The sequence below is a fragment of the Photinus pyralis genome, unplaced genomic scaffold, assembly GCF_008802855.1.
Source record: "Photinus pyralis isolate 1611_PpyrPB1 unplaced genomic scaffold, Ppyr1.3 Ppyr1.4_LG1, whole genome shotgun sequence".
NCBI lineage: Eukaryota > Metazoa > Arthropoda > Insecta > Coleoptera > Lampyridae > Photinus > Photinus pyralis.
Genome location: NW_022170249.1, coordinates 3,335,173 through 3,362,933, shown reverse-complemented (window position 1 = coordinate 3,362,933; position 27,761 = coordinate 3,335,173). Strand labels below are relative to the sequence as shown.

Sequence of the window (27,761 nt, the reverse complement as noted above, 5' to 3'; positions counted from 1 at the left end):
CCCGCATTAGTTTACGTTGTTTCAATTTCTGCTCCATTCCTTTTTAGATGTTGTCTACAACAATCTCTCGAAGAAAATGGACAACAAACGTAGCTGCAAACGGCCTCTGAAGTGCGAAGACTCCGAATTCACCAGCTGATCAATCAATTATGCACAATGTGCGTTCTAGCGCTGAAAGACTCACCGCAGTGTCCTGTCACGGTCGCCAAATGTTGTGTCCGGGGTTCCACTGCTCCTACCCGGTGCAGTTGCCTCCGAGGTTCGAATAATGCACTGCGGTGGTTCAACAGGAAATGTTATCGCACAAATTAACAGAATTGACAACGACGTATATTTTATGTAATTCAAATTCAAGATTAATTATCTCGTTACTAACTCTGCCGTAACTTTGTAACTGCTACAAAATACAACACTTGCCGTACATTCATTAGAACCCTGGAACGAAATTGTATGAATTTTGGAAACATTGCACCTCCAAAAGAATTATCTAGAGCAAGGCCCATTGTTGAAAATGAGGCTCTTATTGAAAATTCTTTGGATATTTCACGGCGACCCCGTCACTAATTCGAAACGGCATGTTTAATTGCCATAACTCTCATTACTGGTGTGATCAAATAGCTATCTATGTAACAAGTTGCAAATTCTGCAGCATTTCCATTGGTCGATATCAGCCTTTATTCTAAATGAACGATTCCGATGAAAGTATTCCATCTGACGTTGAAGCTGCTGCAGAAGAGGCAAGCATATTTACTTCCTCTGAAGTCACGTCAAGTATATGAGGCAGCATATGCACGTTTTGAGGCTTGGGGTACGCAGCGAAAAGTAAGCAGCATTTGTGAGAAGGTATTATTGGCATATTTTCTTGAAAAATCGAAGGCAATGAAACCATCTACATTGTTTTCAATTGTTTCAATGTTAAGGAGTATGATTGTGATAGAAAAACATCGACATAAGAAAATTCTACGAATTAATAGCATTTTTAAAGAGGCAAAGTGAAGGATACCGAGGGAAAAAATCGAAAATATTGTGTTTTCCAATTAGCTGATCTCTTTTTGTTTCATTTTTGATTAATTATTTATTTAGATTAGAATCAATGATAAATAAACCTCTCGCTAGGAAAGATTGCCGGTCAGAGAACACTTGATCTACAATCTATGTTTTTCTAAAGATGTGAGCGACTTCCAGGATAGGATCGTGTCAATGTTGAACAAAAAGACTGTTCGTTCAACATTGGCACGATCCTATTCCGGAAGTCGCTCGCATCTTAAGAAAAACATAGATTGTAGATCGACACAAGGTGTGCTGTGACCGGCAATCTTTCCTGGCGAGAGTTATATTAAAGAATTCTTTCTTTGATGTGTTTAAAATTCGATTGTCATAAAATCATGGCCGACTACTAAACAGAAAATAACTTAAAAACCATAAATGGTAAATATCCGCATGTATCAAAAGAACTGAAATCTCATGTAGAATCCAAAAATGCAATAAAAAATTGGGGTTGCATTTAAAATAACGAAGTTGCTAGCTACTTCCGGTATGTCCGGAAGTGCGACCATTTCGAAAATATTTTTCGATTCGGCCTTCACAGTAACTCCTAAGTACAAATTTTCAAAAACCTACCTATTTCATTTTCCCAGAAACGTTTAACTAAAGTTCGTTGAATGAAGGTCTCCATTTTGTAGTTTGTTGAATGATAAAATGATTTAGAAAAGTGACAAACTAGGTTTATTTAGAGAAAAAAAAATTTTTAATAAATAAACCTATATTATGTTATCAAAAATCTCTAAATAAACCTAGTTGGTCACTTTTCTAAATCAGTTTAACTAAAGCTCCCAAGAAAACACCCTGTATTGCATTGCTTTATAGAATTTGATTCATTTAGTCGGTGTAAAAGGTATAATAAAAAAAACCCGTTTTAGGTAGGAATTTTAAACAAATTTTGACAAATCGGGAAAGGCACGCCATTGTTGGTGGAAAAATTAATCACGAAGCATCCATTTTGGGACCTCTAAGGACGTATTACTCAAATGAAACATTTTGAAGCGTATTTGAAAGATATTTTATAGAAGTGAATATCGAGAGGAGGCAGTTTGCATCGAGTACGGTCCAAATCAGTCTTGTACCATCCTTCGTAATCCAGTCTGGGAAACTAATGCGAATAAATTGAAGTGTGTTATTTAAGGGGGCTAGGGATAGAGTATAGGCAACACACAATGGTCACTGAAATTTGCAATAAAAGTCGAAACTTTTGAGTAATTTTTGAAGCCCAAATATTAATTCTAACTAGAGGTCTTATCGGAAATTGATAGAGATATAGAAAGTCATTAAATGTAGCGATTTATTTTTTTGATAAAATTATCTAAGTCGTGTATAACTGATAATCTTGAATTTACTAAGAACGCGAATACTGGTCTTAATAAAAAAAATATTTAAAAAGTAAATCCGCACAATTTATTTAGTAACTAAGCAGATTAAAAAAATATATTACGAACTGCTTCAAATTATGAAATAAAACGTAATTTTTACTCAAAAGTTTATATAAAATATAGCGACGGAAGAAAAGCAATACCTTCCATATACAATGATGATAGGCAACTCAGGCAGCACTTTTACCTGGAAAAATTTTAACACCTAATGACCATTATACTTATATACAATGGTTTATGACCCTCTTAGACCAGTAACAGAAGAATCTCAATGCCTTCCATTTATTCGTCTATTAGTACCAACGATAATTGACCGATAATTAAAAAAATATTGTACGTCAATAAATGTAATATTCAGGAGTAACAACGTTTTAATTTTTTAGACCCGTGTCATACATTTTTTTCATACATTTGATGTAGGTGTATTGTTAGCTACTTATCAAAAAGCAATTTAATAATATCGATTACATAAAAATTATGTACAATTTGGACGATTGTACCTATTATAGATAAACATAACGAATTGTTTGTTGTCGGCACCTTCTTGAATCTAGCAGCTCTGTTTAAAAACTGTTCATACAAAAATTGATAATCTTGTGTCTTACATACTTTAGGTGACAAATCTCAACGAAAATTTCGACCAGGAATTTTGTCGACCAAAGAAATGCGGATTTCGTATCACATTTCCATGGCAACCAAGGAATTTATCGTCAATTTTTTGACGTAAAAAGGTAATAATGTTTTGACATAAAACGTCACTTTTTCGTTGAGGGTCACTATGGTGGGAAATTTTCTTACCGAATACCACAGTGCTTGAATAGAATTTTTTTCTTGCTCACGAATATTTTGCGAAAGTTCAAATATTTGTGAGCTCGAAAAGTTTTCGGAAATAGCAAGCACTAGTAGTATTACAAATGATACTTTTTTATTTCAGCATGTCGTTAGTAAAAAATTGTCAAAGTCCTCGTGTGAGATCTTGTTGAAGCTACCACATTCCCTTCGTCGGTACTCGCGTCCGACGTCCCGTGCACCCACAATTTGCGTTTGAAGTTTTACTCCACCATCAGTAAGATCTTGGCGGGGGCCACCACATTCCCTTTCTCGGTACCTACTTCCGACGTCTCGCTCACCCGCAATTCGAGTTTGAAGTTTTTACTCCACCATCAGTTTTCAGATTGTTTTCAAAATGGTGCCGTTGGAAAGATCTTGTAAACGGACACAACAACTGCGGGGCGAAAATTTGTTTTTTTCCTGAGTACGAAATTAACCTCATTTTACAAGGCGCACGTCTGCGAGGGATAGTTGACTTAGGGCGCCCAAAAGGTATCTTCCTCTGCGAATTTTGTTTCTGAAAGCTCGAATCGCGATCTCTCTTTCTCGTGTGGCTAATAGAGCTATGAGAAGTGCCCCAAAAATTGAGAACTATTTTGTGGAGAGTTTTTAGCAAAATTCATCTAAATGCGAATTGTGGGTGAACGGGACGTCGGAAGTGGGTACCGACAAAGGGAGTGTGTTAGCTTGCGATTAGATCATTTTGATGGTGGCTAATACAATACCGATCTGCCACACAAAAATGCGCTGATCTCTCTTCGATCCCACACGAGGACTTTGATAATTTTTTTATCTACCTATGCTTTTGATAATTCCACTGTAGGTTTGACGGCTAGCCAAATAAACTATTTTCGTAAAGCATCAGGCGAATGTCGTGTTGGAATTGGAAAATTTCCGAAAATCTATTAAAACATTTTTTGTAATGAAAAATGAGTCATTTATTTTGTTGTAAATTAGATCAGAATTCAGATATATAATTTGATAAATGGGGGAAGGTTGAAATAGCAGCAAATACCGAGCTACATTGCGGAAGCCATGCGAAATATCGAAAACTGTTCATCTAATTGAAGAAAAGTACTATTCTTACATCCGCGCACCTGTGCAAATCGTTCTCATATAAATTTAGAGATCTATGGGGCCGTAGTTTGATCGGATGTGATAATTGTTTAAATAAATTTGTGCTATGAACCACAAAAATTGAAGACCAGTTTTTCTTGTTTCGGAAATTGTTCCCTTCATTACCTAAGTCCAAATCTCAAAAAGTCATTATTGTAAATCCCTATATAGGAAGTAAGTAGGAATGATATCTTAGAAAGTAATACATTAGTAATATTTTTATATAGGTATGTAGAGCTTTCAGCTTTGATTTCCTATTCGATATTCAAAGGTTTCTAGTATTAGTAAAACTGTAAAACATCAGGAGAAAGGTGAAATTCCATAAATCAGTTACTTTTATTGAATAGCCGCTAATGAGGGTCTGGAATCTGGTTTTATTGTAGGAAGATGAGGTCATTGCAGGTAACTTATGCCTGGTGAAACTTGTTGAATTGCACGATTGGTTGCCTATATAATTATTTGCGTAGGCGCAGCTTAAATTTTTTTAATAATAATAATAATAATAATACTTCTTTATTTCTTACTATATACAAATGAAGTCTTTTCAATGCATAAGAAGAAATACGTCCTAATGTATTACATTTACCTACTATTCTAAAAATTCGTTAATGGAATAGGGTTCCATGTTTATTAAAAATTGTTTTCTTTTAAATTCGTTAATATCCCTAATCAGTTTAATACTTTCTGGGAGATGGTTAAAGAATTTCATTGAATTGTAGTAGGTGCCCCTTCTAAACAATGACAGGTGGTATTCAGGTATTCCATAATTTATTTTATTTCTCGTAAGGTACTGAATTTGAATGGCCTATCCCTAGCCGCCTTAAGGTTGATTCCAAAAGTTTAGTCAATTTCGTCAAGGGGCGACGATTAATTTTTATTTCAATCGACTATTAACTTGCAATTGTGTGACAGTGACAATTGTAGCTGACGAAGAGACACTTGGACATTTTATACCTGAAGCAAAATTTGAACTGAGAGCGCAGATGTACCTTTGCTCGGATTAAAGTGGTATACGACGCAGGACGAGCGTACGGTGTACGGGATAAAATATATTTGATCCTGTTGGATTTTCATCGCCAGCAACTCTGGCTCACAAATTAATTCTTCAAAAATTGTGGGAAAGCAAGATAGAAGGGGTAGGATGCTGGGAGCAATGAATTGGTATTTTGAAAATGAATAAATTCGGTTGGTGCGGCTTAAAATCCAACACGGATTATTGCTACGACTTATTCAGCTCATTTATCCCTTGGAGGCTACGTCAGAAGCATTTCATATACAGAAAGCAGAACAATAAACGAATCCATCCAGTTGCGAATTCGAGGCGGAAGTTTCTCAAGGACACGAATGTGGTAACACGACGGTTCCGAAAGAGTAGAACTCTATAACGCATTTCGGACGTAAGATTTGTATTGTATTCATGTGCGTTTTTGTGAATGAATGGACAATTATGTGAAACAGTTAATTCTGTGTTAATGTTCAGTTAGAGACTCTTCGTTTTTAGTCTCAAAGGTGGGACAATGTTAGAAATACACATTAAAAAAATGGGTGGCTTAGCTAAAAAAATATGACAGACGGTATTCAATTTTGTAAAAAGACAATCAATAGGTATATTTCACTATTACTGAAAAAGAACCTAATTTTGTTTGTTTGCGAAACAACCTCTTCCTGAAAATGTTCGTCCTGATTTAAAGAATTAGTTATAACTATGAATTCTGATAGAAAACGGTTAGATTTTTACTATCCACAATTCACAATATATCTAATAACTGAAGAGGAGCATTATCGTGCAAGTACAGGTAAGAGAGCTAAAAAAAATACGAGGCTTATTCAACTATCAAATGAAAATACTTTTTAGTTAAGAGTCTTCTTTACCTAAGCGCAACTTTTTTGCATTTTAGTGTATAGATGATTATAGCTGCAAGAGATAAGATGAATTTCTTGCTTTGTCAACTCCTGTCTTGGTCCTTAGTTAGTTCCCACCGACACTGTGCAGCGGCGCCACTTGTTACACTCAAATTGTTGATTTACCGCCCGCCAAGATACAGACTTTATTTACAAAAATTATGATTTCATTTTTTGGGGTTATGTTTAGAAGTAACTTATCTAAAAAACTGTCGGTTTACTTTTTCCATAAATCGTCTTGATCGAGAGTAAAAAAATAAAACAGATCAGCGCAATAATCGGTGCGAAACATCTAATCTTTAAACAATCGGTATTCAGTTGCTATAAACTTAAAAAAAAAATAGTCCGAACATTTTGTAGATAAAGGTCTAAATTTATAAAATAGTTCTTAAAAAAAATTGTTTTTTGAAAAACAACTAGAGTTTTTATGGCGGGCGCTCTTATGGAAATTTACATTGGGTGCAGTGGGTACAGAAGACTCTTAACTTGAATATTATTACAGTTTGTGTTTCAGATGTTACCTCTATGCAACGCAGAATAGCCGTTAAGAGAGATAGAAAACACACAGGTTGATAATGTGGAGGATGGAGTTTGGTCAGAACAAGAATCCCAATTATTAATATCACTGTATGTGGATCATTTGGAGGATTTTTTACATGCAAAAAAGAAAAAAATTGTATGCAATATTATTGCCCATAATTACAAGGTAACATATTGTGTTTTGCCTCACAAGGAGCTAAGAAAACTTGAGAACTGCTGTCAAAGTTGAACGGAAGTGGAGTAATTTGGTCCGAGTTTATAGGCATATAAAACACAACAAGGGATCCAAATTCTGAGCGCCTTACAAGTATTTTGAGTCACTTGACGATATATTAAGTGATAAAACGTCAAATAACTGTATTGAAGTTGGTATGGTAAACAATACCCACATACAACCAAATGCAGGGCGTACATAAGAAAATAATTCCAGACCTGGCACCCCTCAAACTTCCAAAAGAAAACAAGGTGGAAGTAGTGAAACTTATCTGCAAGCGAAACAACGAAGGCATGAAGAAAGAATGGAAATAAAAAGACAAAAGTTAGAAGTGGAAAAAACAGAATTACTGACACAGATTTCAGAAAAGTTACAAGGGACAGAAAATGTTCATTGGTAAATTTTAAGTCGAAATTGCCTTATATCATTGAATAATTATTCAATGCTTATACACTTTATGCAAAACTCGATAATTAAGGAGTTGCTTGCTAGAACATCAGTGTTTCATTAGGACTTAGTACAACAGTAAACACAATATAGCTTCTTTGCCTCCAACCAGCTAAGCAACACTCAGTCAGGACGTACCACCAAGTCTAACTTAGGCTAGGAAATGTGATGTAACCACAGAAATGGAACTGGAAAAGTACTAGCTACGGACTATCTCCTTTCACTAACTTTAAACCTCCCGCTCGACCAAAACTTCTAAAGAAGAGGACCCACAAGCAGAGGAACTCGAACTGTTGTTTGAAAACTGATGAGATTATTTTGGGGAAATCTGATGGTCCAGCTTTTACAGTCCGACAACACGGAAGAATTATCAGGTTAGTCATTTCTAAACCTTTTTTGTCTCCCTTCAACAATGGATTAATCAATCTATTAAAAAACGGGACTTTGAGACAAATATCTTTTTCGTACTTAATTTTCAGCTTAACTGACAAACGCTTCTTTGTTTCAGTCTTGTATCATTGAGTAACAAATTTTGTATTCAATGCTTGTATGAACCTGGGCCGTCAGATGCAGTTAAACGGAGAAGAATAATGTTAACTTATCGCTCAGATATGTTATAATATTTATTAGTAGTGCTTTTCTTTTGTCAAAAATTTTCATTAGTACTTAAAGTACTTTTAAATATTATGTAGATGTGTTCTTAAGGGGGGATTAACACCAAAATGTGAGGTTAATATAAATTCAAATTTCAAATGTACAAATTTCAAAATATTTTTACTTTTTTCGTAAAAGATAATTCGTAACACCTTCATCTGAGACAACTACGTGATGAGATACATATTTCGCATTAATACAAAAGAAAAAAAAATATTACGTAACCTTTAAAGGTACACCACTAAATAAATATGAAATAGTGTAGCAAACTATTAGTGTCTTGTCACAAGTAGTACCCTGAAGAATGATGTAGTATTTTGGTTTCGGATGAAACTTACTTATTTTTCAAGTTTTGTACATTTTAGTGCCTGATCGCTAAAATGTGAGTTGCCGCCATCAAATTCCACATGTTTTTCCTGTAATTTAATTTGTGGATTTCGTGTAAGATGGCGCTGTTAGCGTGTAGCTAAAGTCTGTATACAGTGTGGACGTTTAGGTAACACAGTGACCTAGCAACCTGTAATATACTTACATCAATTTATCACATGGATATTATCGCCAAAGACTGACCTTGCTCTTAGAGATAAAGGTGGTGTTTTGTTTGTTATCGTATTAGATACGTCCTACATTATGGTACAAACAGGATTGTAATTTATTCCACAGACCATTTATTCTTGCTCTGTCAAATTTTCAGGTATACAATACATCACCTGTTATTGGCTTTGTGTTTGAATTATGATCTATTTTGGGATTCTTATCAATACCATTGATTTATAGAGGTGTGTATAATCAATGTCAATATACTTATATACATAATATATTGGTCAACTTTTAATGCTCTGGTTTTATCAAGGTCCTTGGGTTTTATAGAAATATTTTATTATTAACGACCCTCGCGATCGTTTATAATTTTGTATTGCTGTCCGTCTGTCTTGTTATGTATTGGGTTAAGTTTAGTAAGTTAAGTTGGTAATATAGAGTTTAGAGAAAGGTGTCACAAAAAGGTCGTTCAATGTCTCTTGTTATGTTGTGTTCAATAAAGACTAATTAACGAATTGTGTATAGTCAATGGTCCGGTCACACCTCGTGTAAAGACACAACATAAATTGGCGACGAGATAAAAAGGAACAAAGCGAAAATCCGTGAAAAATCGAAGTCGTAACCTCCAAACCCGGAAGTGAGTCTTGTCAGCCATTTTCCATCAGTCCAGTCGGAAGTTAGTTGCGGTCGAATGTCATTGTAAAAACCATAGAAAACAACAATCAACAAAATGTCACTTATTGGTACGATCGAACCCATCGACTTAGAAAAAACGGAAATCGAAAGCTACCTGGAGAGAATGGATCACCTGTTTAAGTGCAATCAAGTCGAAGGTAATCATGAAGTCGATTTATTTGTCACCCTGGTTGGAAGTGAAGCATACAGAGTGATGAAAAACGCTGTCAAACCGAACAAAGTTGCTAGTCAGTCGTACGAGGAATTAAAGGCAATATTAAAGCAGCGAATGGCTCCAGTGAAGTCAGTCACGTTCGAAAGTCACCTGTTTTATAAAATTAGTCAAGGTAGTATGTCGATCGCTGAATATATAAGTAAACTCAAAGAACAAGCGGATTTGTGTGAGTTTGGAAATTTTTTAGATCGTGCACTGAGAGATAAGTTTATAAGTGGTATGTCAAATAAGAAGATACAAAACCGTCTACTGTCTGAGAAGGATTTGTCGTTTTCCAAGCTGTGCGAGTTGGCTTTAGCACAAGAATTAATACAGTCAGAGAGCCTTGAGTTACAGCAAGATGGTAAAGTAAATAAGTTGTATAGAGGAAACTCGTCCAAACAAGTGAGTCAAAGAAGGAAGGATGTCAGTCAAAGTCAAGTACGTGGTCAAATGTCAGTGTCGTGTAGTCCGAAGTCCAGTCGGAGCTTAGCATCGTCCAGTCAAAAGTCGAATAAAAACTCTACGTCTACGTCTGTTAGTCAAAGGTCAAGTCGAGGCCAGTCCTGTCTTAGATGTGGAAGGTTCCATAATCCAGACACGTGCCCAGCCAAAGAGTGGGAGTGCTTTTTATGTCATCGTCAAGGCCATACGTCCAGAGTCTGTAGGAATAAACAGAAGAAAGTCCATTTACTAGTCGATCAAGAGGATGTCACGGAGGAAGCAAAAGAAGAGTCGACCGATGAAGAATTCGTGGGATTCTGCAAGAACATTCAGGTGTCAAGTAAGTCTAATCCAGCTATTTTGAAAGTTAATGTTGAAAAACGCATAATAGACATGGAAGTTGATACAGGCGCAAGCGTAAGTTTAATTTCTGTTGATACTCGTAACAAATATTTTAAAGATATACCAATTTGTAAAAGTAGGTTAAAAATTAAAACCGTACAAGGAGATCAGTTACAAATTGTAGGTGAAATGATGGTAAAGGTTAAATGTATTGAGTCCGATGTCAAGTATGAATTGCCGTTAGTCGTTGTCTTGTCTAAAATCGAGTTTATACCACTACTGGGTAGGAATTGGCTAAATATGTTATTACCTAGGTGGCGTGAAAGTTTGCATTGTAATGTCATTGAGGTAGATATTTCAAAAATTGTGTCTGAATTTAAAGACAAGTACAGAAATGTCTTTAGTAACGATAAAGCAAAATGCATCAAAAATTTTAAATGTAATATTGTGTTAAAAGAAAATGTTACCCCTGTATTCCACAAACCGTATACCGTCCCTTACTCTATTAAAGAAGAAGTGGAAAAGGAACTTGAAGAAATGGTAGTAAATGGAATATTGGAAAAGGTTGAATACAGCGAGTGGGCGAGTCCAATAGTCGTAGTGCCCAAAAAGTCATCGAAGTCCTTAAGAATCTGTGTTGATTTTAAGGTAACTCTTAATCCATTAATCAAGGTTAATCATTACCCATTACCGAGGGTAGAAGATATTTTTAACCAAGTTGCTAAGGGGAAATTCTTCACTGTTCTTGATTTGAGTAATGCTTATCAACAGTTAGAGATGAGCCCTGAATCCAAACATTTGTTAACGATTAACACACACAAAGGTCTTTATCAGTATAATAGATTACCTTACGGCGTAGCTTGTGCACCAGCACAATTTCAAGCAATTATGGATCAGATACTTCAGGGAATTAAAAATGTTGGCTGTTATTTAGATGATGTCATTATCGTGGGTCAGTCGCTTGAAGACTGCTTCAGGAATGTTGAAATTGTTCTGTCTAGATTAGATAAGTTTAATGTCAAGGTGAATTTCCAAAAATGTAAGTTTTTCGTCCAAACGGTGGAATTTTTGGGTCACGAGTTGTCGGAAATAGGAATCAAACCTATGAAGAGTAAAATGGAGGCTATCGAAAGAGCACCCGAACCCAAAAACCTGCAACAGTTACGCTCGTATTTAGGTCTGCTGAACTATTATAACAAATATTTACCTATGTTGTCTTCAGAATTACATCCGTTGTATAGGTTAGAGCAAAAAGATGTCCCATTCGAATGGTCCAGTAAATGTCGACAAGCCTTTGAGAAGAGCAAGCAGTTATTGCTAAACAGTAAAGCTTTAATTGCATACTCACCTGATTTACCTTTAGTTATGGCTGCCGATGCGTCCCAATACGGAGTTGGCGGTGTGCTTAGTCACATAGTGAACGGCGAGGAAAGACCAATTATGTTTGTATCTGGCACAATGACGGAAACTCAGCGTAGATACTCACAGCTTGAGCGAGAAGCACTGGCAATCATATTTTCAATTAAGAAGTTTCATAAATTTATCTACAATAGGCCTTTTACGCTGATCACCGATCACTTACCGTTGAAAACAATCCTGGGAGCGAAAAATAAAATACCTACTCTGTCTGCTGCGAGATTACAACGATGGGCGTTGATCCTACAAGCTTACCAGTATGAAATCAAATACCGGAAAGGACAAGATATGGCAAACGCTGATGCCATGTCACGACTTCCACTTGAAGAATCGACGGAAGAAAAAGCGTATTCTTTTTCTGATTATTATGTGCTACCGTTGACAGCACTTGAGATAGTAGAATGCACCAAGCAAGACCAAACACTTTCTAAAGTGATAGAATATACACAAAAAGGTTGGCCCAACAAGATTAACGAAAGTAATCTGAAACCATATTACATCCGAAGAAGTGAATTAACAGTTGAAAATAATTGTTTACTCTGGGGGAATAGAGTTGTCATTCCATTCCAACTGCGGGATTCAGTCTTGAAATTGCTACACGATAAGCATATAGGGATAGTTCGAGCAAAAATGTTAGCACGTGGTGAAGTTTGGTGGCCTAATCTAAATCAAGATCTGGAGAATTGTATTAACTCTTGCGAAAATTGTCAATCCTTACAACCCAAAGCAGTTCCAGTACCGTATACACCATGGTCAAAAACCGAGCGAGTTTGGGAGAGAATACACATTGACTTCTTGGAAAAATTTGACAAGAAATTCTTGATAGTAGTAGATAGCTACAGTCGATGGATCGAGATACAGATAATGCATGGAACAAATTCGTCTAAAACTATTCAAGCGCTAAAACACATATTTGCTACGTTCGGAATTCCAGAAGAGATAGTATCAGACAACGGACCTCCATTTAATGGGGAGGAATACAAGAAGTTTGCACTTTCAATAGGCACAAAAGTATCCTTGACTCCACCAGTTCATCCTTGCTCAAATGGCAAAGCGGAAAAGTATGTGGATACCATCAAGAGAGGCTTATTGAAGCAATTAAAGGATAATGAAAAACAGAAGATTACCATGACTTTACAGGAACAGATCGATGAATACTTGTTTTCTTTTCGCAATACACCCAACTCAGTCACAGGAGTTTGTCCGGCGAATTTAGTATTAAAACGCCAACCCAGAACAAAACTCTCCTTACTAAAACCAACATTTTTAAGAGGGAAGAGAAGAGAAGATAAAATCGATGGAAAAGTGAAAATATACCAGGATAGTAAAAGAGGAATAATGAGAAGATTCTATGAAGGCCAAAAAGTACTTACCTTTGATACTCGTGTCAACAGGTGGATTCCTGGAAAAATTGCAAAGGTCGTCAGTCCAGTTACATATTTAGTAATGGTGAATAATCAGGTACGATATCTTCATGCCGATTACCTAAAGATGTCCATATTAGAAGAAGAGACAAATCCAATTGTAAGACCGTACATACAAGGGAGTAACCCCAGTCCTTCGGTCAGCGTTGAGAAGGCTCCGGATGAGAATGTTCAGGAAGAAGTGATTGAAGACTCAAGTGTTTCTTTACCTGATAGTCCAAATCCTGACCAAGCACCTAAAAGTCCTGCTCCAGTTTCTATAACGCCTCAGGTACTCAGACGTTCACAAAGAACCATAAAGGCGCCCTCTAGGCTTGATTTGTAAAGGGGGAAGAGTGTTATGTATTGGGTTAAGTTTAGTAAGTTAAGTTGGTAATATAGAGTTTAGAGAAAGGTGTCACAAAAAGGTCGTTCAATGTCTCTTGTTATGTTGTGTTCAATAAAGACTAATTAACGAATTGTGTATAGTCAATGGTCCGGTCACACCTCGTGTAAAGACACAACATGTCTGTCCCTGTGCACGATAACTTTGTGTAGAAACGTCCGATCGCTTTCAAAATAGACACACATATGTTCTTCAGGATATAAGAAAGGTCCCTATTGTTTTTCGGCTATGTAGACTAACGGGTCAAAAAGTTACAACCCCAAAACTGCCCAAACCTACAAAAAAGGGTTCTGTTATAATTCTTGTTACAAAGAACATATGAATATCCGGTTTTCTGTGTTAGTAGATGAATTTTTAAAAAATTGCGCATGTGCAACCCAACTTTTGTATTTGAGCAATCCCAATTTTTTTATTTGTTATATTTAAATGAAATTTTGTATGTATATGCACCTCCCACCTCGTATAAAAGTAAAAGTAATGCTACAAAAATTTGTTTTACAAGCTATGCTGATCTGGTGGAACAGAATCAATCCCTGCGTTGTAAAAAAGATGCATGCGCGAAGATCTCGAGAATCGTTCGGTATTCAGTTGTATCGGATTTTTTGGTCTAATATTGAGGCTAGAATGGGGCTCTGATATGTACCACAATAGCGATAATCGGATCTCATAAAACACTTATGTTTTTTACCTCTTAATAATGCCACAGATAAAATGTCAATCCCCTAAGAACTTGATTAAGGGTGGTGAATGGGGGTGGGGCTGGAAACAAGTTTTTAATTAAAAAAAGGAACATTTTTTAAATTGCAACCAGTACTTGCACGACGCAGATAAAATGTGTCGCTGTGGACATAGATTTTTTAATGTATGTCTTGGAGCTACACCTCCGAACGGTACCAAATTTGCGTTTCTAGTTACATTTTCTTCTTATGAACACAACAAGTAAGACTATCTGGGATTTTGGATGTATTCTTTCTAATTTTGTATTTCCAAAGATGCATCCTTAAACGGGCGTGTGAAAAGTCTGGTCCCCACAAAATTTTATATTTGGAACTGCAATTGCGGACAGTTTCTTCGTGTGACTTTAAAAAAAATTATGCGCACTTCATCGTTGAAATAACCTAAACATATTGCACCAAATGTTCGTCTTACAAAAAAGTGGTGCGCATAGCGAATATGGCAGAGGGCAGTTCTAGCGCATTTTCCAATACATGTTGGAAGGCGCTATTATTGGCACTTTCTCCGTCCGTCCACTCGAAGCTGCATCTACTCTTACAGTTTTCAAGATATTTAGTTCGTTCTGTTTGCATTCGGTAGCTTAGGGTATAGTAACAACCAAGAACCCAGAAAATTTATACCAATTTCTTGCTCCTGCGCCTGACCAGCGGCTGGTAAAGTTAAAACCAGTTATGTAGGTATTATTATTCATCATCCTTTATATCTCTTTTCTTGTTAGAAACAATACCTACTAACCTGGTACCTACATTTAAAACATAATATGCGCATGGTCTGCGCGTACAGAAGACAACTGTTGATTTATTAAGATATTCGCATGCATTATTACCAATGGACACACAACTAGTAGAATCGTTACCAAAAATATGTTTTCCGCTTGGCGACATATCGCATATATGGTAAAAACCAGATGTGCGCATACGCATACTGCGCAATGTGCCAACTTTATAGTCATTTCTTTGAAATTAGTAAAGAAAAACAAGGCGTATAGTAAACATTAAATGTGTCATGCGGAAGCTGAGCGATATCATCTTTCTTAATCGGCTATTTTTTTGAAATTTTAACCACATGTGCTTCTAGTAAAGGCAAACTTATCGCAGCATTTACCTATACTACCGGCATATCTGCACATGCGTGATTCTACCCAAAAGCTTTTCTGCTCTTTCTTTTAGGTATGTCTAAACATATATGTACCAAATTTGGTTCCAATCGGTTCAGTCGTTTACCTGAAAATGAGACTACCGACAGACAGACAGATAGAGATAATCCAGATTTTGTTTGATTCGGCTTCGTGGTGCTTCAAAACGTGTATTTTTTATTATTTATGCTTCCAGGTATAAATATTGAGAAAGGTACCTACACCATATGCTGACCAATATATATTATAAGTCTTAAATCAAATGTCATTTATAGCGCAACGGATGTTGTATTGAGAACCGCTGACTCCGTACGGCTGGTTTTGAGAAACTTTCACTCGTAGGGAACGGGTTTTTACATTGCATTTCAGGTGCATATTATTAAATACAACTATCGGTCGCGTTATAAATGACGTTTCATTTACGATTTAATAATTTATGTTACATTGCTGCGCATATGGACTATAGTTTACTGACGAAATGTACTATATCTTGTCATAGAGTAGTATACTTTAAAAGTTGTGCTGCGTAAGACGGCCGTGAGATTACAAATTGTGCTGCGTAAAACTGGCTACGTAAATACTTGTACACGTGCTGCCATCCAGTGATGTATAACTTCATTTATTGGGTAACAAAACAACCTTTTGTCTAAAAATAGGTTGCTAATACTTCAAGGCACGCCAGCGCCCCCTATGTACGTAGTACGTTAAAATGTTTTAGGACGTTTTTGGTTGAAGACGACGCGTCACATTTCTTTTTTTCTCACCTTTCTGATAGTGCTAAAACGGGAGTCTATTAATAGATGGCAGTTGACGAGAGCAGTGCTGAATTTAAAGTTACTGCGCTAGAAATGCGATATGTCACTGACTTATTAAACTGTCCTGGTAGATATGTAGATAAGGTGAGTACTAAGTACCGTTCTCATCTAATTAAGAATAGAACTGTGTTGCTAGTCCCTGAATGACGTTTGTGAATATGGAAGTCTACATACCGGGTGGTGCATAAGTTACCGTGCACCACCCGTTATATACTGACCAAGATAGTGATTATGCAAACCTTTTTCATTTAGCGCAAATATGTAAGGGTAACATGTAACGTACGCCAAAACGCGAGCCCTGAATTGATAGTAGACAAATCTGATCCAATACTGTCAAGAAACATTGATTTCAGCATAGAATTAATAAGAAAAAAAATGTACTCACTCAGCCTCTTCGATGGTTTCTGTCATGGCTAGGAAGACACAATTGAGCAAAATGGTGGCCATAACAAGGTAATCAAAATATTGATTTGTTGATATGTATATACACGCTTTTCGAATAGGATTCCACGGACTGAAGACAAAAAACGAATTGGTTGCGGTGAAACGATGAATGTAGTTTTTACGAAATCGCTTGGATACTACGCAGAATGTCTGAAACAAAAAATGAGAGTCAATTGTTGTTTAAACAATTTGTTATCAAATAATTCACATTGTACATTTACAGGTGAAATGCTCTAAACGTTCGCATGCTGATAAACGAGGACACTGTCTACATAGTTAGCGAAAGTTAATCTTCAACATCTTACAATATTGTTCTTTAGTTCCGACATATAAGGCACAGTTAAAGCAAAAACCGTGATCATCAAATTTATCATTGATCGAAGTATGCGATATGAAATAAATCTCCAATATTAAATTACTCTACAGCCATATTTATTAAGAAGTAGCCATATGGATTTACGTGTATTGTCTACTTTTAAAAGATAAAAATTTCTTCTGAAGGGCGCCTGATTTTATGTATCCAAAATAACTTCTTAAAACCAATAAAAATCTGGCTGTCATATTAATTAATTTGAATATTGTTGCTTTGGTTTTGGTATTTTTATTTTCGTTCGTGTGCGAGGTATTCAACTGACGAAAAATTCGTTACGCCGCACAAGCGGCGAAGAGTGCACTTTCAAATTTGTTTTTTAGATTTTAATAGCCCTTATGGACATGTTTAACATCAACTCGTGTCTAAAGGGTCGTTTATAGAACTTGATACATAATATACTATTTAGCATTTTCCGATATAGGAAATTTTATAAAGAGGGTTAAGATAAGAAACGAGTGTTCAAGCAGATAAGTATCGAAACGCTACAGTGTTGCCTATTCTAAAAATCGTCGTGACGGGAAATGACAGATGGTGTTTCTGCTGTACCTTCACATGTATAAAAAAGAGAGTGAGTGAGTGAATATAAGTAAAAATTGGGTGGGAGGAAGGAATTATTAGTCAAACTTTCGTGAATCTATGTAGGTCAAACGCTGCATTTTTCAAAATTGAATTCGTAGCCAAATCTCCGATCCAAACCTACGTAACGTAAGTTCGGAAATTTATCGATCGCGTAACACAAAATTTTTCGCCAACCTTTTAAGGCTAATCGTGTGAGTTGTGCAGGCTATTTTTGAGATTTTGAAATTTCATTACTAATTAAAAGTACATAAAAGAATCATTAGCCGCCCTACCGAAAATTGTGCCACCATTTTCGACGCAGTTATCGTCGTGACTAACAATGCAGTGTGAGCTGCCCTGTCGAGCAAAACCAATAATAACAGGGTACTTCGTCCTGTAGTGAAAACTAATTGACGGCGAATTTATGTTCAATTGAAAATACAGTGCGAAAAGTTACATTCTTATCATATACGTTAACATTTGCGGGTCATTGCATTATCGGATTAACGTGCTCGCGTTTAAATAAATTGTTACCAGGAAAGCGTTGGGGTCCGTTCAATGCGGATATATTTAGAGCGGTTAGACGATTAAAAAACAAGTTTGTCAATCAAACCTGTGCACCTCTCTTGTGTATACGGGGCGTTACAAGTTCTACATTAAACGGTAAGCGGTAAAATGGTTAACGACAATTAATTCGTACTTTTGTTGATTGTGAAAACCCTAAGTTATAAGGGTTATTTTGGACAAATCCACATTGCGGAACATTCCAGTATTCCAGTAAATAACCCAAATTTCGACTAATAAATTACGGGAAACTTAGACATCTTTCGAGCGCCACTTTCAACGAGTAACCAAATTTTTACTTGGCGATACAAAAGGTCCGATTGTACTGTACAAGGCGTTCCACCATCCAATTTTCCAAATTGCTGCTACCTTTCCAAAGGCGCAAATCAACTGTCGGACTAGAGAAAATGTTCACTCATCGATAAATTATTTGCATTCTGTAACCGTAGGTAGTCGATTTTTGGGGATTTTGTATAAGACTTATGTTTAAAGTCAACAATATATTCAAACAAGTCAATTTATGGCTATTTATTTGAAAGTGATCAAACCCAAACATCAGGTTTTAATTTTCAAATTATACTCGTACGTGGTGATAAAGAATCAACTTTCCGCAAGGTAAGAGTCATTGAAAATTTACTCATTACTGAGCTAACCGTGGTAATAATCATTACAAAAAAATTAATTGTTACCTACATACATTTTTACTAGCGCTTTAAAGAATAAAATTTATATTTTCTACAAGACGGGTTTCTTATGATCCGAGGGATCTTAAATGCTGCACCCTGTACATTACATTTCCTTGACACATACCTTTGTTCAATTTGGAACAAACCTGTAACATACCAAATCATTATATCAGAAACATTCGATCTATAGCAAAACGCAGAGTCCGCGGGGCAAGCATGATGAGAGATTTTTATGTGTATATTACTATGATCCAGGGCGCTTGCATATTCAAAGAAGGTGCGTCTTTACCGTAAATGCTTTTATTATACAATTTTAACTGTTTGAAAGCCCTCCTGTCTAATACGCCCACGTCTTTCTTTGACGTAGACAACATTAATATTCGTTTTCTGGGAAAACTCAAGCCGTCGTCACAATCACAATCATCCTAAAAGACGGATGTTGATATTTTCTTCTGAAAAAGCTTTAGTTATGAATATATTAAATCTTGTGACTTGTGAGTAAGATGTCAAACTTCAGCGCGAGTAAGATCTGTTGGAATAGTATATTGAAAGACAAGTGTTACAATGCGACCTATTGTAATACGACTATCTTGTGGCACGAGTGGCGACGCGAAGCGTAGCCACGAGTGTCCGCAAGATAGGAGTATTACAATAAAGCATTGTAACACGCGTTTTTCATACTATTTTTTCTATTTCGGTGCTTTAATTTAATTAAAAAAATCATTATCAGAAACTATAGGGAACATTAGAACTAACATGTTTTATGTTGGGAACACTTTTTATGCCGTTAAGTTTTAGGTTGGCAGCGTAGTAAGACTGACATTTTGAAGTTCAAACATGGACGTACCCAACGAAGTACCTACTTGTACTAACTAGTAACTGCCAACTTAAAAGATGAGTTACCAAAAAAAACGACTATAATCACTGTCTTTGTACAACTGTTTTCGGCTGAAAACAGTTGTACAAAATCATCATTGTGACACCGAAATAGAAAAATATATTTTGAATTTATCGGTTTTTAACCTTTGTAATGATACTAACACTAACATGTGCCCAGTAATAATAATTAAAAAAGTACAAGTACTCAAATGTAAAAAAGTGATGGTGTGTTATAGTGTTCTAACCTCTCTAATCATTCCCGCTTTGTGATGTGATTTTTCTGTTTCTCTTATTTATTTAAAAATTAAAAATGAGTGATAATTCCACAAATCTACCAAGACTGGAAGTTAGTAAGAACATTTTAACCGAGATTTTAACCTTAGATGGATTATGGTTTTCAATGCAAGGATGTCCTGATTCAGACAAAACAACCACAGAACAACGTAGGTACCAGGCAAGATGAAAAGCATTAGCCACGAATGTCCTTGACCTACCGCATACAGGCCTTATGGGCCCGTTCCATCTCTCTCCTAACGGCTCGCCAGTCAACTTCTCCTATCGCCAGTAAAAACTCACTTACCTGGCTAATAATGTAAAATACTATTTTATCGGGTATGAGCATTCTAAATCCTACAGGCTCTTTGACCCGGCAACTTATAACGGCTTGTAGTGTAAAATTCCTGGAACAAGAGATGATTCAACCCTCTCCTGTTGTCAAACCATTCCTAATGATAATTCCTTAGATATCGTTTCCTTCCAATTTTGCAACAAAATAGGAAAACACCGTACACTCTACTGAGGATAAGCAGCACTCAACTTCAAGTCAAGACCAGACAGGACGTTCTGAAATTTCCCAATCATCCAGTGAAGAAAATGAAGATGATGACTTCAGTGACGATCAATTTGAATCTCCAAGTTCGTACCAACCAAGCTCGGAAAAAGATAATCCTGAGCCTGAGCCAGAAGACAACTCTCAGCCCGAGCCCGGTGAGACCCGATACTCCAAAAGGACATGTAAGCCTACATCATTTCCTGATTTCATACGATATCTTTATACAGGGTGGTGACTTGCGTAACGCATCATAGGGATTTCAATGTAAAATTTATAACATGGGATTATTGGCTCCCCAAATTATTTTAGAGCAAAAATGTATTAAGGTTTTTTGTAGAAAACAATTTTTTTACGCCAATCAATCGTATTAGTTTTCAATTTTTTGCATACTAAAGACGGAAAATTGGAAAAATAAACCCCCATCTTTTTTAATAATCTGTGATGCCATGGAATTTTATAATAAAAAAACTACGCCAATATCCGTCATGCCATGGAATGTCTGCTATAAAATAAACCAAATTCTATCAAAAAGTATTATATTTAGAACAGCGAATTCAACATAAAGAAAGACCAAATTACTAAAAGCGGTTTCCTAATATAACAATTTACAATAAATGTTGGAATAAGTCACCATTAACTGCAAGACAGTAACTAAGTCGATCATAAAATCCATTTCGAACTGCTGCTAATTGATACCTGGATATCTTTTTGTTTTAGAAAATTCCAAGGCATCGCAGATTCTTGAAAAAGATGGGGGTTTATTTTTCCAATGTTCCGTCTTTAGTATGCAAAAAATTGAAAACTAATACGGTTGATTGGCGTAACAATTTTTTTTCTACAAAAAACCTTAATACATTTTTGCTCTAAAATAATTTGGGGAGCCAATAATCGCACGTTATGAATTTTACATTGAAATCTCTATGATGCGTTACGCAAGTCACCACCTTGTATAGGTGAACCTTTATCTTTTAAAGAAGCTATTACTTCTCCCGAGTTCTTTGCTGAAACCAAATTCGTTCGTATATTGTCTTGCATAGTCACAATGTACACGGCCATGGAATTATTGCCATAAAAAATACATTGTAAACATGCAAGGTTGATTCCCAAATGAAATACTAAGTGTTTACCCAACTAGCAAAATTTATTTTATAAAGGTTATGAGAAATGCTATACAGCATATCTTATAGAAAGCCGAAAATTGTATACGGCGGGTAAATAATACTATACAACGGTTACACAACCAAAAAGGGCCCTAGTTTATAAAACAGTTTAGTAATTTAGGGAGTTCTTCTAGTAAACTACAAAACTCTTACACAATAGCCTTATGTAATGTTTATAAAATTGTTCAAGAATACTTATACAACATATTACATGAGTAGGTACTATGGGACTGCTATAAAAAGGCATTGTATAAGTAGTGTTTCTATACTGCGGTTTAAGTGTATTTTACGAACATCTATAGAACTTTAAAAAAAGGATTTTATAAGTTTCTTATAACGCAGACGGCATCGCTTATACAATCAATTAGTATTGTACTGTTGAAATTTGAAATAGGTATAAATAAATAATAATGGAAATTTCTTATGTTCGTGTTAGTTAACGGTACAAACAAAATATAAGTGACTCCATTATTTTCGAGTTCCGCCATGCGTTAGAGTGAATCATCATTGAAAATATTCATTTCTGATATACGTCAATTAAGACAAAATATTCTAGCGCAGCAAATTTTTCTGACAATATACGTATATATTATTGATGAAAAATTAATGCGCCTCAGTTTAGTAGACTATTATGTGAATTATGAATACACGAAAAAAAAAATTTTTCCCTTTTAAATGTATTTTCAATTTAAACAAAAAATGTGTTCGTTTCATTTGTGAAATTCTACGTCTATATTTCTATTAAATGCATTCTTTATTGCTATTTTTACGTTTTCATGCGAATTTTGCATAATGGCGGCGATATATGAACGGTGATTTGCTTAATAAATATGGCGCGATTGTAATACAATGACTTTGTCTAGGTAATTAGAAACGTTATACAATGATTCTGCTTTGTTCCGAGCAGTATACAATATTCAAGTCCTATAATGTTGAGTTACAACGACGCCATAGAATGGTTTTTAAAATCGGACAAGAAGCTGATCGTTGATAAATTTTGGAAGTTGCCAGATTCATACTATGTCCCGATATCATTTTAATTTTACATGCATAAACCAGTTGAGATGTATCTGAAACCGCTAATTAAGCAAAAATATTGAAATATATCAGAGTTAAAGCACAGTCTAGATACAAGACTGTGGTTAAAGCTTCTAAAGAGAATTGTTCACAATACATAATAAATTGCTTTGTATTAATTTTTTGTATGATGGCAACTATGTGTATCCAATGGCCATATTACATTAAAGCGCGTTGGAAAACTCTTTAATAGAACAGATGTATCGCTTAGCGTATGTGTTGTGCTGCACTAAACAACTATTCAGTTATATTATGTGTTTCAATTATCTGCAGTATAAAATTCCATCCATGTGATTGTTAACCTGTAAAAGTTGTTCACTTGTGTATGCCGCAAGAAGTAGTAGTTCAAAGATGTTCAAGATAGTGGAAACTGTTAGTAAGACCATTGTGCCAGTAAGTTCCATTTTCAAGTGTTACCAGATTATCTACTTTTATGGGAGTATTTAGAAATGTCCTTGGATCCTTAGGAAGAAGGTTAGGAATAACTTGGTTCCATATTATATCGATCCATATTATATCGATTAATCGAAAATTATCTGGAAGGTAGATTGCAACAAGTCGTACTAAATGAACATATCTCATCACCTATTAGAATAACGTCGGGAGTACCTCAGGGTTCAGTGTTGGGACCGCTCTTGTTTTGTATATATACTAGTAATTTTCATCGCAGTGTCCATCATGTAAAATTTCACCAATATGCAGATGATGTTCAATTGCAATTCAGTTTCCCTAAATCACTTACTGCAAAGGCAATGGACCATATAAACTTAGATATTAAACGCATTGTTGCTACGTCTGAGCTACATGGACTGAATATAAACCCTCTAAAATCATCTTTTATAATTTTTGGTCCACGTAAGTTAAGAGAGGATCATATCCATAATATAGCAATTAAAATAAACGGCATGGTTCTGTCACCTAAACAGTGTGTAAAAAATTTGGGGCTGTGGATGGATTGCGATTTGCGCTTCAAACAACACATAACCGCCATTAGTCGTAGGGCGTTTTCCAACTTAAAATTAATTTTTAACCATCGACAGTCCTTGAGTTTTCATCTAAAGGTGCTCCTGTGCGAGTCACTAGTCTTATCAAATTTCAACTATTGCGACTCTGTTTATGGTCCTTGTCTTGATAGCGGTGATGTTGCTAGGATACAGAAAATGCAAAATTCCTGCCTTCGGTTAATTTTTGGGGTAAAAAAATATGAAAGCATATCTCACAAGTTAAAAGAGATCAGTTGGTTGAATATGACGAACAGGAGATACCTTCACTCTGCCTCTTTATATCATAGTGTCATTAGCAACCGCACGCCTAAGTACCTATACGAGAAAATCAAATTTAGCTCTAACAGTAGATATTACAAATTGATTACTCCACCTCTCCATCGAACCAAATTTTTCGAACGTTCATATGCTTACAATGTTGCGAAAATTTATAATCTTCTACCGACTAATATTAAAATGCTGGGGATGAGTTCATTTAAAAGGAAAATTTTCAAAATCACTTTAGACAGACAGAACATGAGTCTTTAATCATTCTTAAATGTTAATGTCATTCTATTTATACAAATTCGATGTCATCTCATCTCATTTTCGATCTCGCTTTGTACACATATTCATTCAACATCTACATTTAATTTCAATACTCTGCGTACTTGTTACTTTATGGTTATTTAGCATAATGCAAAACGATTTTCATTTATCTTTCCATCCATCTATGATTATTTTCCGCTAGCGTTATCTTTTAGTAATCGAATCGAAAGGGGTTAAGTGGAAGAGCAGATGTTCGGCATCTTCGTGCCAAAGCATCTGAACTTCGCCTCATTAGTTTAACGGGTAGAATTTGTGTTCCGTTTATTTAAAATCATCTTTAGGTTTCAACAACTGATGTTACTCGTTATCTAATAAAGACACTATTATTATTATTATTATTATTATATTTTAAAAAGCTCTCTTAATGCAGAATGAGTAATGTTGAAAGACGTTGCCCATATTTTAAGTTTTTCCTTTATTTTAATCTTCTTGTCAATTTCAGAAAGCGAAGGTAAGAAATTTTCCTCATCGGTATCCATCATGTATTCATTGATTTCGTTAGCACTATTAAGGTCGCATTCCTTTTCTGTACCTTGTTGGATTTCAGTTTGCGATTCAATATTACTGCAGGAGGAAGTTGTAGGTACTACCGATAAACCTTCTACTTCTAAGTTAGCCTCGGAAAGGTAACTGCAATGCTGTAGAATTCTGTGGTATTTCTTTTTGGCTAATCTTTTAAAGTGCCCACTCTTTTTAATTTTTTTCCACTTAGACACAGCCGATTCCATTTTCTAAAAGTTACTAAGATAATAGTTCCATAGAAATGTTGTGTTATATGGCAGAGTTTTCGATAACTACATTTTCATTGTAGAAGTTCTGCATAAGGGAGTAAACTGTTGTAGTTATATGCTAACTATGAAATAGTTTTGTGTATATTGTATAATGTTTTTCCTCGTGTTTTTCAGTCTACAGTTGTATTATTTAGCATAAAGACCTTCAATATAACTTCTTATACAACTTCTATTACAACTATATTATAACGCAGAAATGAAAAGTATTAGAAGAGCTATACAACTGCATTATAATGTTTATACAATTCTTTTAAAATGTAGTTATAACGGATTGTATAAAACGTTAAACAACTGTTACAGAATGTGTGCATTTGCAATCATTATTTGTTCTGTAACATGAGTTGTAAGAATATCTACACAACAGCTTTAAAGAAATTCGTCTTTTTTATGACAAAACTATCGTATCATCATGCCTTAAAACAATAAACGATTCTCTAAGTAGCGCTAGACGATAGTTATGAAATAATTCCGTTCTCTTGGGGGTTCTTTATTGTTAGTTGGGTAGTATTACTGGTTTTGTAACTTTTTTCTCTATCGAGTGACGTCCATTTAAAATAAGGAAGTTGATTTGTTACTAAAATATTTAAATTTTTTGAAAATGGCCATTTTCGCTTTTTTCCAAATATCTACGAAACGAATTATTTTTTTCAAAATATCGCATCGGAATATCCATCAGCATCAAAAACTACACAAATTTTATTCGAATCTGTAAGTATAATAATAACAAAGATAGCCATGTTATCCAACTCAATTTAAGCCACCCTGTATAGATGATGTGATTGTCGATTCTAGCTTGATTTCGTTTCCATCAGTTTCTATCAGTTTATAGTTACATTTGGTGACACACGTGAAAAAACAGTTTTTGATTTTGAAAGCGAGCACCTAACGACATTTTTAAATTCTATGGCATCTTCTTGTTAATCTCAAAACTTCGTTGCCTCTACAAAATGTATGATCGATGTGATTTTTGTTTATAGTGGCAGTAGTTCGGGGCCTACGGAAGCAGATCGTTTATCAATTCATAATTACTTAAATAACCCTAGATTGATCCATTTAGTTGGTCCATACGGAAGCCTAATTACCTCCCAAGACAATTGTATCGGGAGGAAGCGTTATACAAGAAACTCGTTGGGTTTTATTTGTCCCTGATCCCTCATTTAAACAAGTTTTGCGACGATTCTCTTCATAATAGATAAGCATCTTTTTTCTACAAACAATTCGCATGTGTTGAAGTGGATTGTGTAATAGGCCGTCCGTGTTCCGAGTTGCGTCTAGGCCGTTTCAATTTTTCACTCGATATCAAGCCTAAACACGTAACAGTTTTGATTGGTTGTACTTCCTTTTTCCCTCAGCTTCCGTTTCGAACGTTTATATAGCAGATCAGATGGCTCTTGCTGATATTATAGGCAGTGTGAGTTCCGGAAAATAATGTCGCTATATCTATTTTTAACAGTTTGGTTGCAATATCGGAAAGGGAAGGGGTTACATACTTACGTAATGACATAAATATAGTAATCGTCAGCTGAAAATTGTGGATCATGGTTTTGAGAAATAAACGCATCAGCCCGAATTAATACGTGAAATTTGTCGCCAAACCGTTATTTAATATTTGTTGAACCCGACAGAAAAATCAATAGTCTCCCCGCAAGTGTGATACCGCAACCAAAAGCTTAATTTATATTAAGCATAAAACATGCGTTAGAGATTGTGTGATGTGAACTTGCCAATAATTCGCAGCGATTCATACGCCCAGTTAAACATGGGCGATAAATTCTGGAATACGTAACAGGTTGACAATGCAACAAGTACGTGCGGAAAATGGGAAATTGTCGCAACACATAATTTTAGGTGTTGCTTACGCGAGGAAAAAACTACTCTGACGTTTCAAACAATCCCGTCGGGCAACAAAATTGGCGGATGACCTAATGAAGGTTTCATGTACTTTTTATTCATGTTTGGGAATGAATAGAGGGGTACGAACAAACATATTTAAAACCCACGCCTTCGTGTGCTGGAAAACTTTTTATTGCTGACACCGAAATTCGTAAAGGAACTTCCAAAGGGAATTGGTAATGTCCAATCCGACATCAGAAAACCGTATCGGTAAAAAAAGACTTGCAAATAAAAGCAGAATAAATTTTCTAATTGAAAGTCGAGTAAAATGAAACATGAATCCACGAATTTGTAATCGGTTAAGGGAACTTGAAAACCTTTTTGTGTAAACTGTTCCTGCTAATACAGTTTAATATAGCTGTGATAACACGTATAATTTGTGTTTATGAGACAGACTTAGCACCTTACAGATGGTTCGTTTTTGTTTAATTGTGTGGGATAGATATATGAAAAATTACTATTTAGGAATCATTTGTTAGACATTATTTTTATAAAATAGACAAGTGTTAAAAGTTAATGGGTTTTGATAAGACAATAATTGAGAACATTTGACTGATGTTTAATGGAAAATAGTGGGTCTTACAAATAGAGAAAGTGGGGTTGACGATAGCGCGTAGGTTATAAAAGAAAGTGGGGGCGCTTAGACATAGGTCTACT

At 35.5% G+C, this 27,761-nt stretch overlaps 2 protein-coding genes across 5 annotated transcripts in view; one reads left to right on the top strand and one right to left on the bottom strand.

The window, feature by feature from the left end:
- Positions 1-16,838, bottom strand: part of LOC116174469 (sodium channel protein 60E-like) — an 81,815-nt gene extending 64,977 nt beyond the window's left edge. For all 3 annotated transcript variants that reach the window (XM_031492404.1, XM_031492411.1, XM_031492417.1), the window contains exon 1: positions 16,641-16,838. In XM_031492404.1, coding sequence (XP_031348264.1) covers positions 16,641-16,702 — 62 coding nt within the window. In that variant the 5' untranslated portion in view covers positions 16,703-16,838. The remainder of the gene's footprint in view (positions 1-16,640) is intronic.
- LOC116174457 (uncharacterized protein K02A2.6-like) lies at positions 9,371-13,540 on the top strand. Of its 2 annotated transcripts, none has more exons than XM_031492384.1 (2): positions 9,371-11,522; positions 11,568-13,540. In XM_031492384.1, exons 1-2 carry the CDS (start codon positions 9,401-9,403, stop codon positions 13,508-13,510), a joined length of 4,065 nt encoding a protein of 1,354 aa, XP_031348244.1. In that variant the 5' UTR covers positions 9,371-9,400; the 3' UTR covers positions 13,511-13,540. The 2 variants fall into 2 exon arrangements, with proteins under 2 accessions (XP_031348244.1, XP_031348253.1); XM_031492393.1 differs by having other exon boundaries at positions 9,372-9,692; positions 9,768-13,540.
- Positions 16,839-27,761: the final 10,923 nt, after the last annotated feature.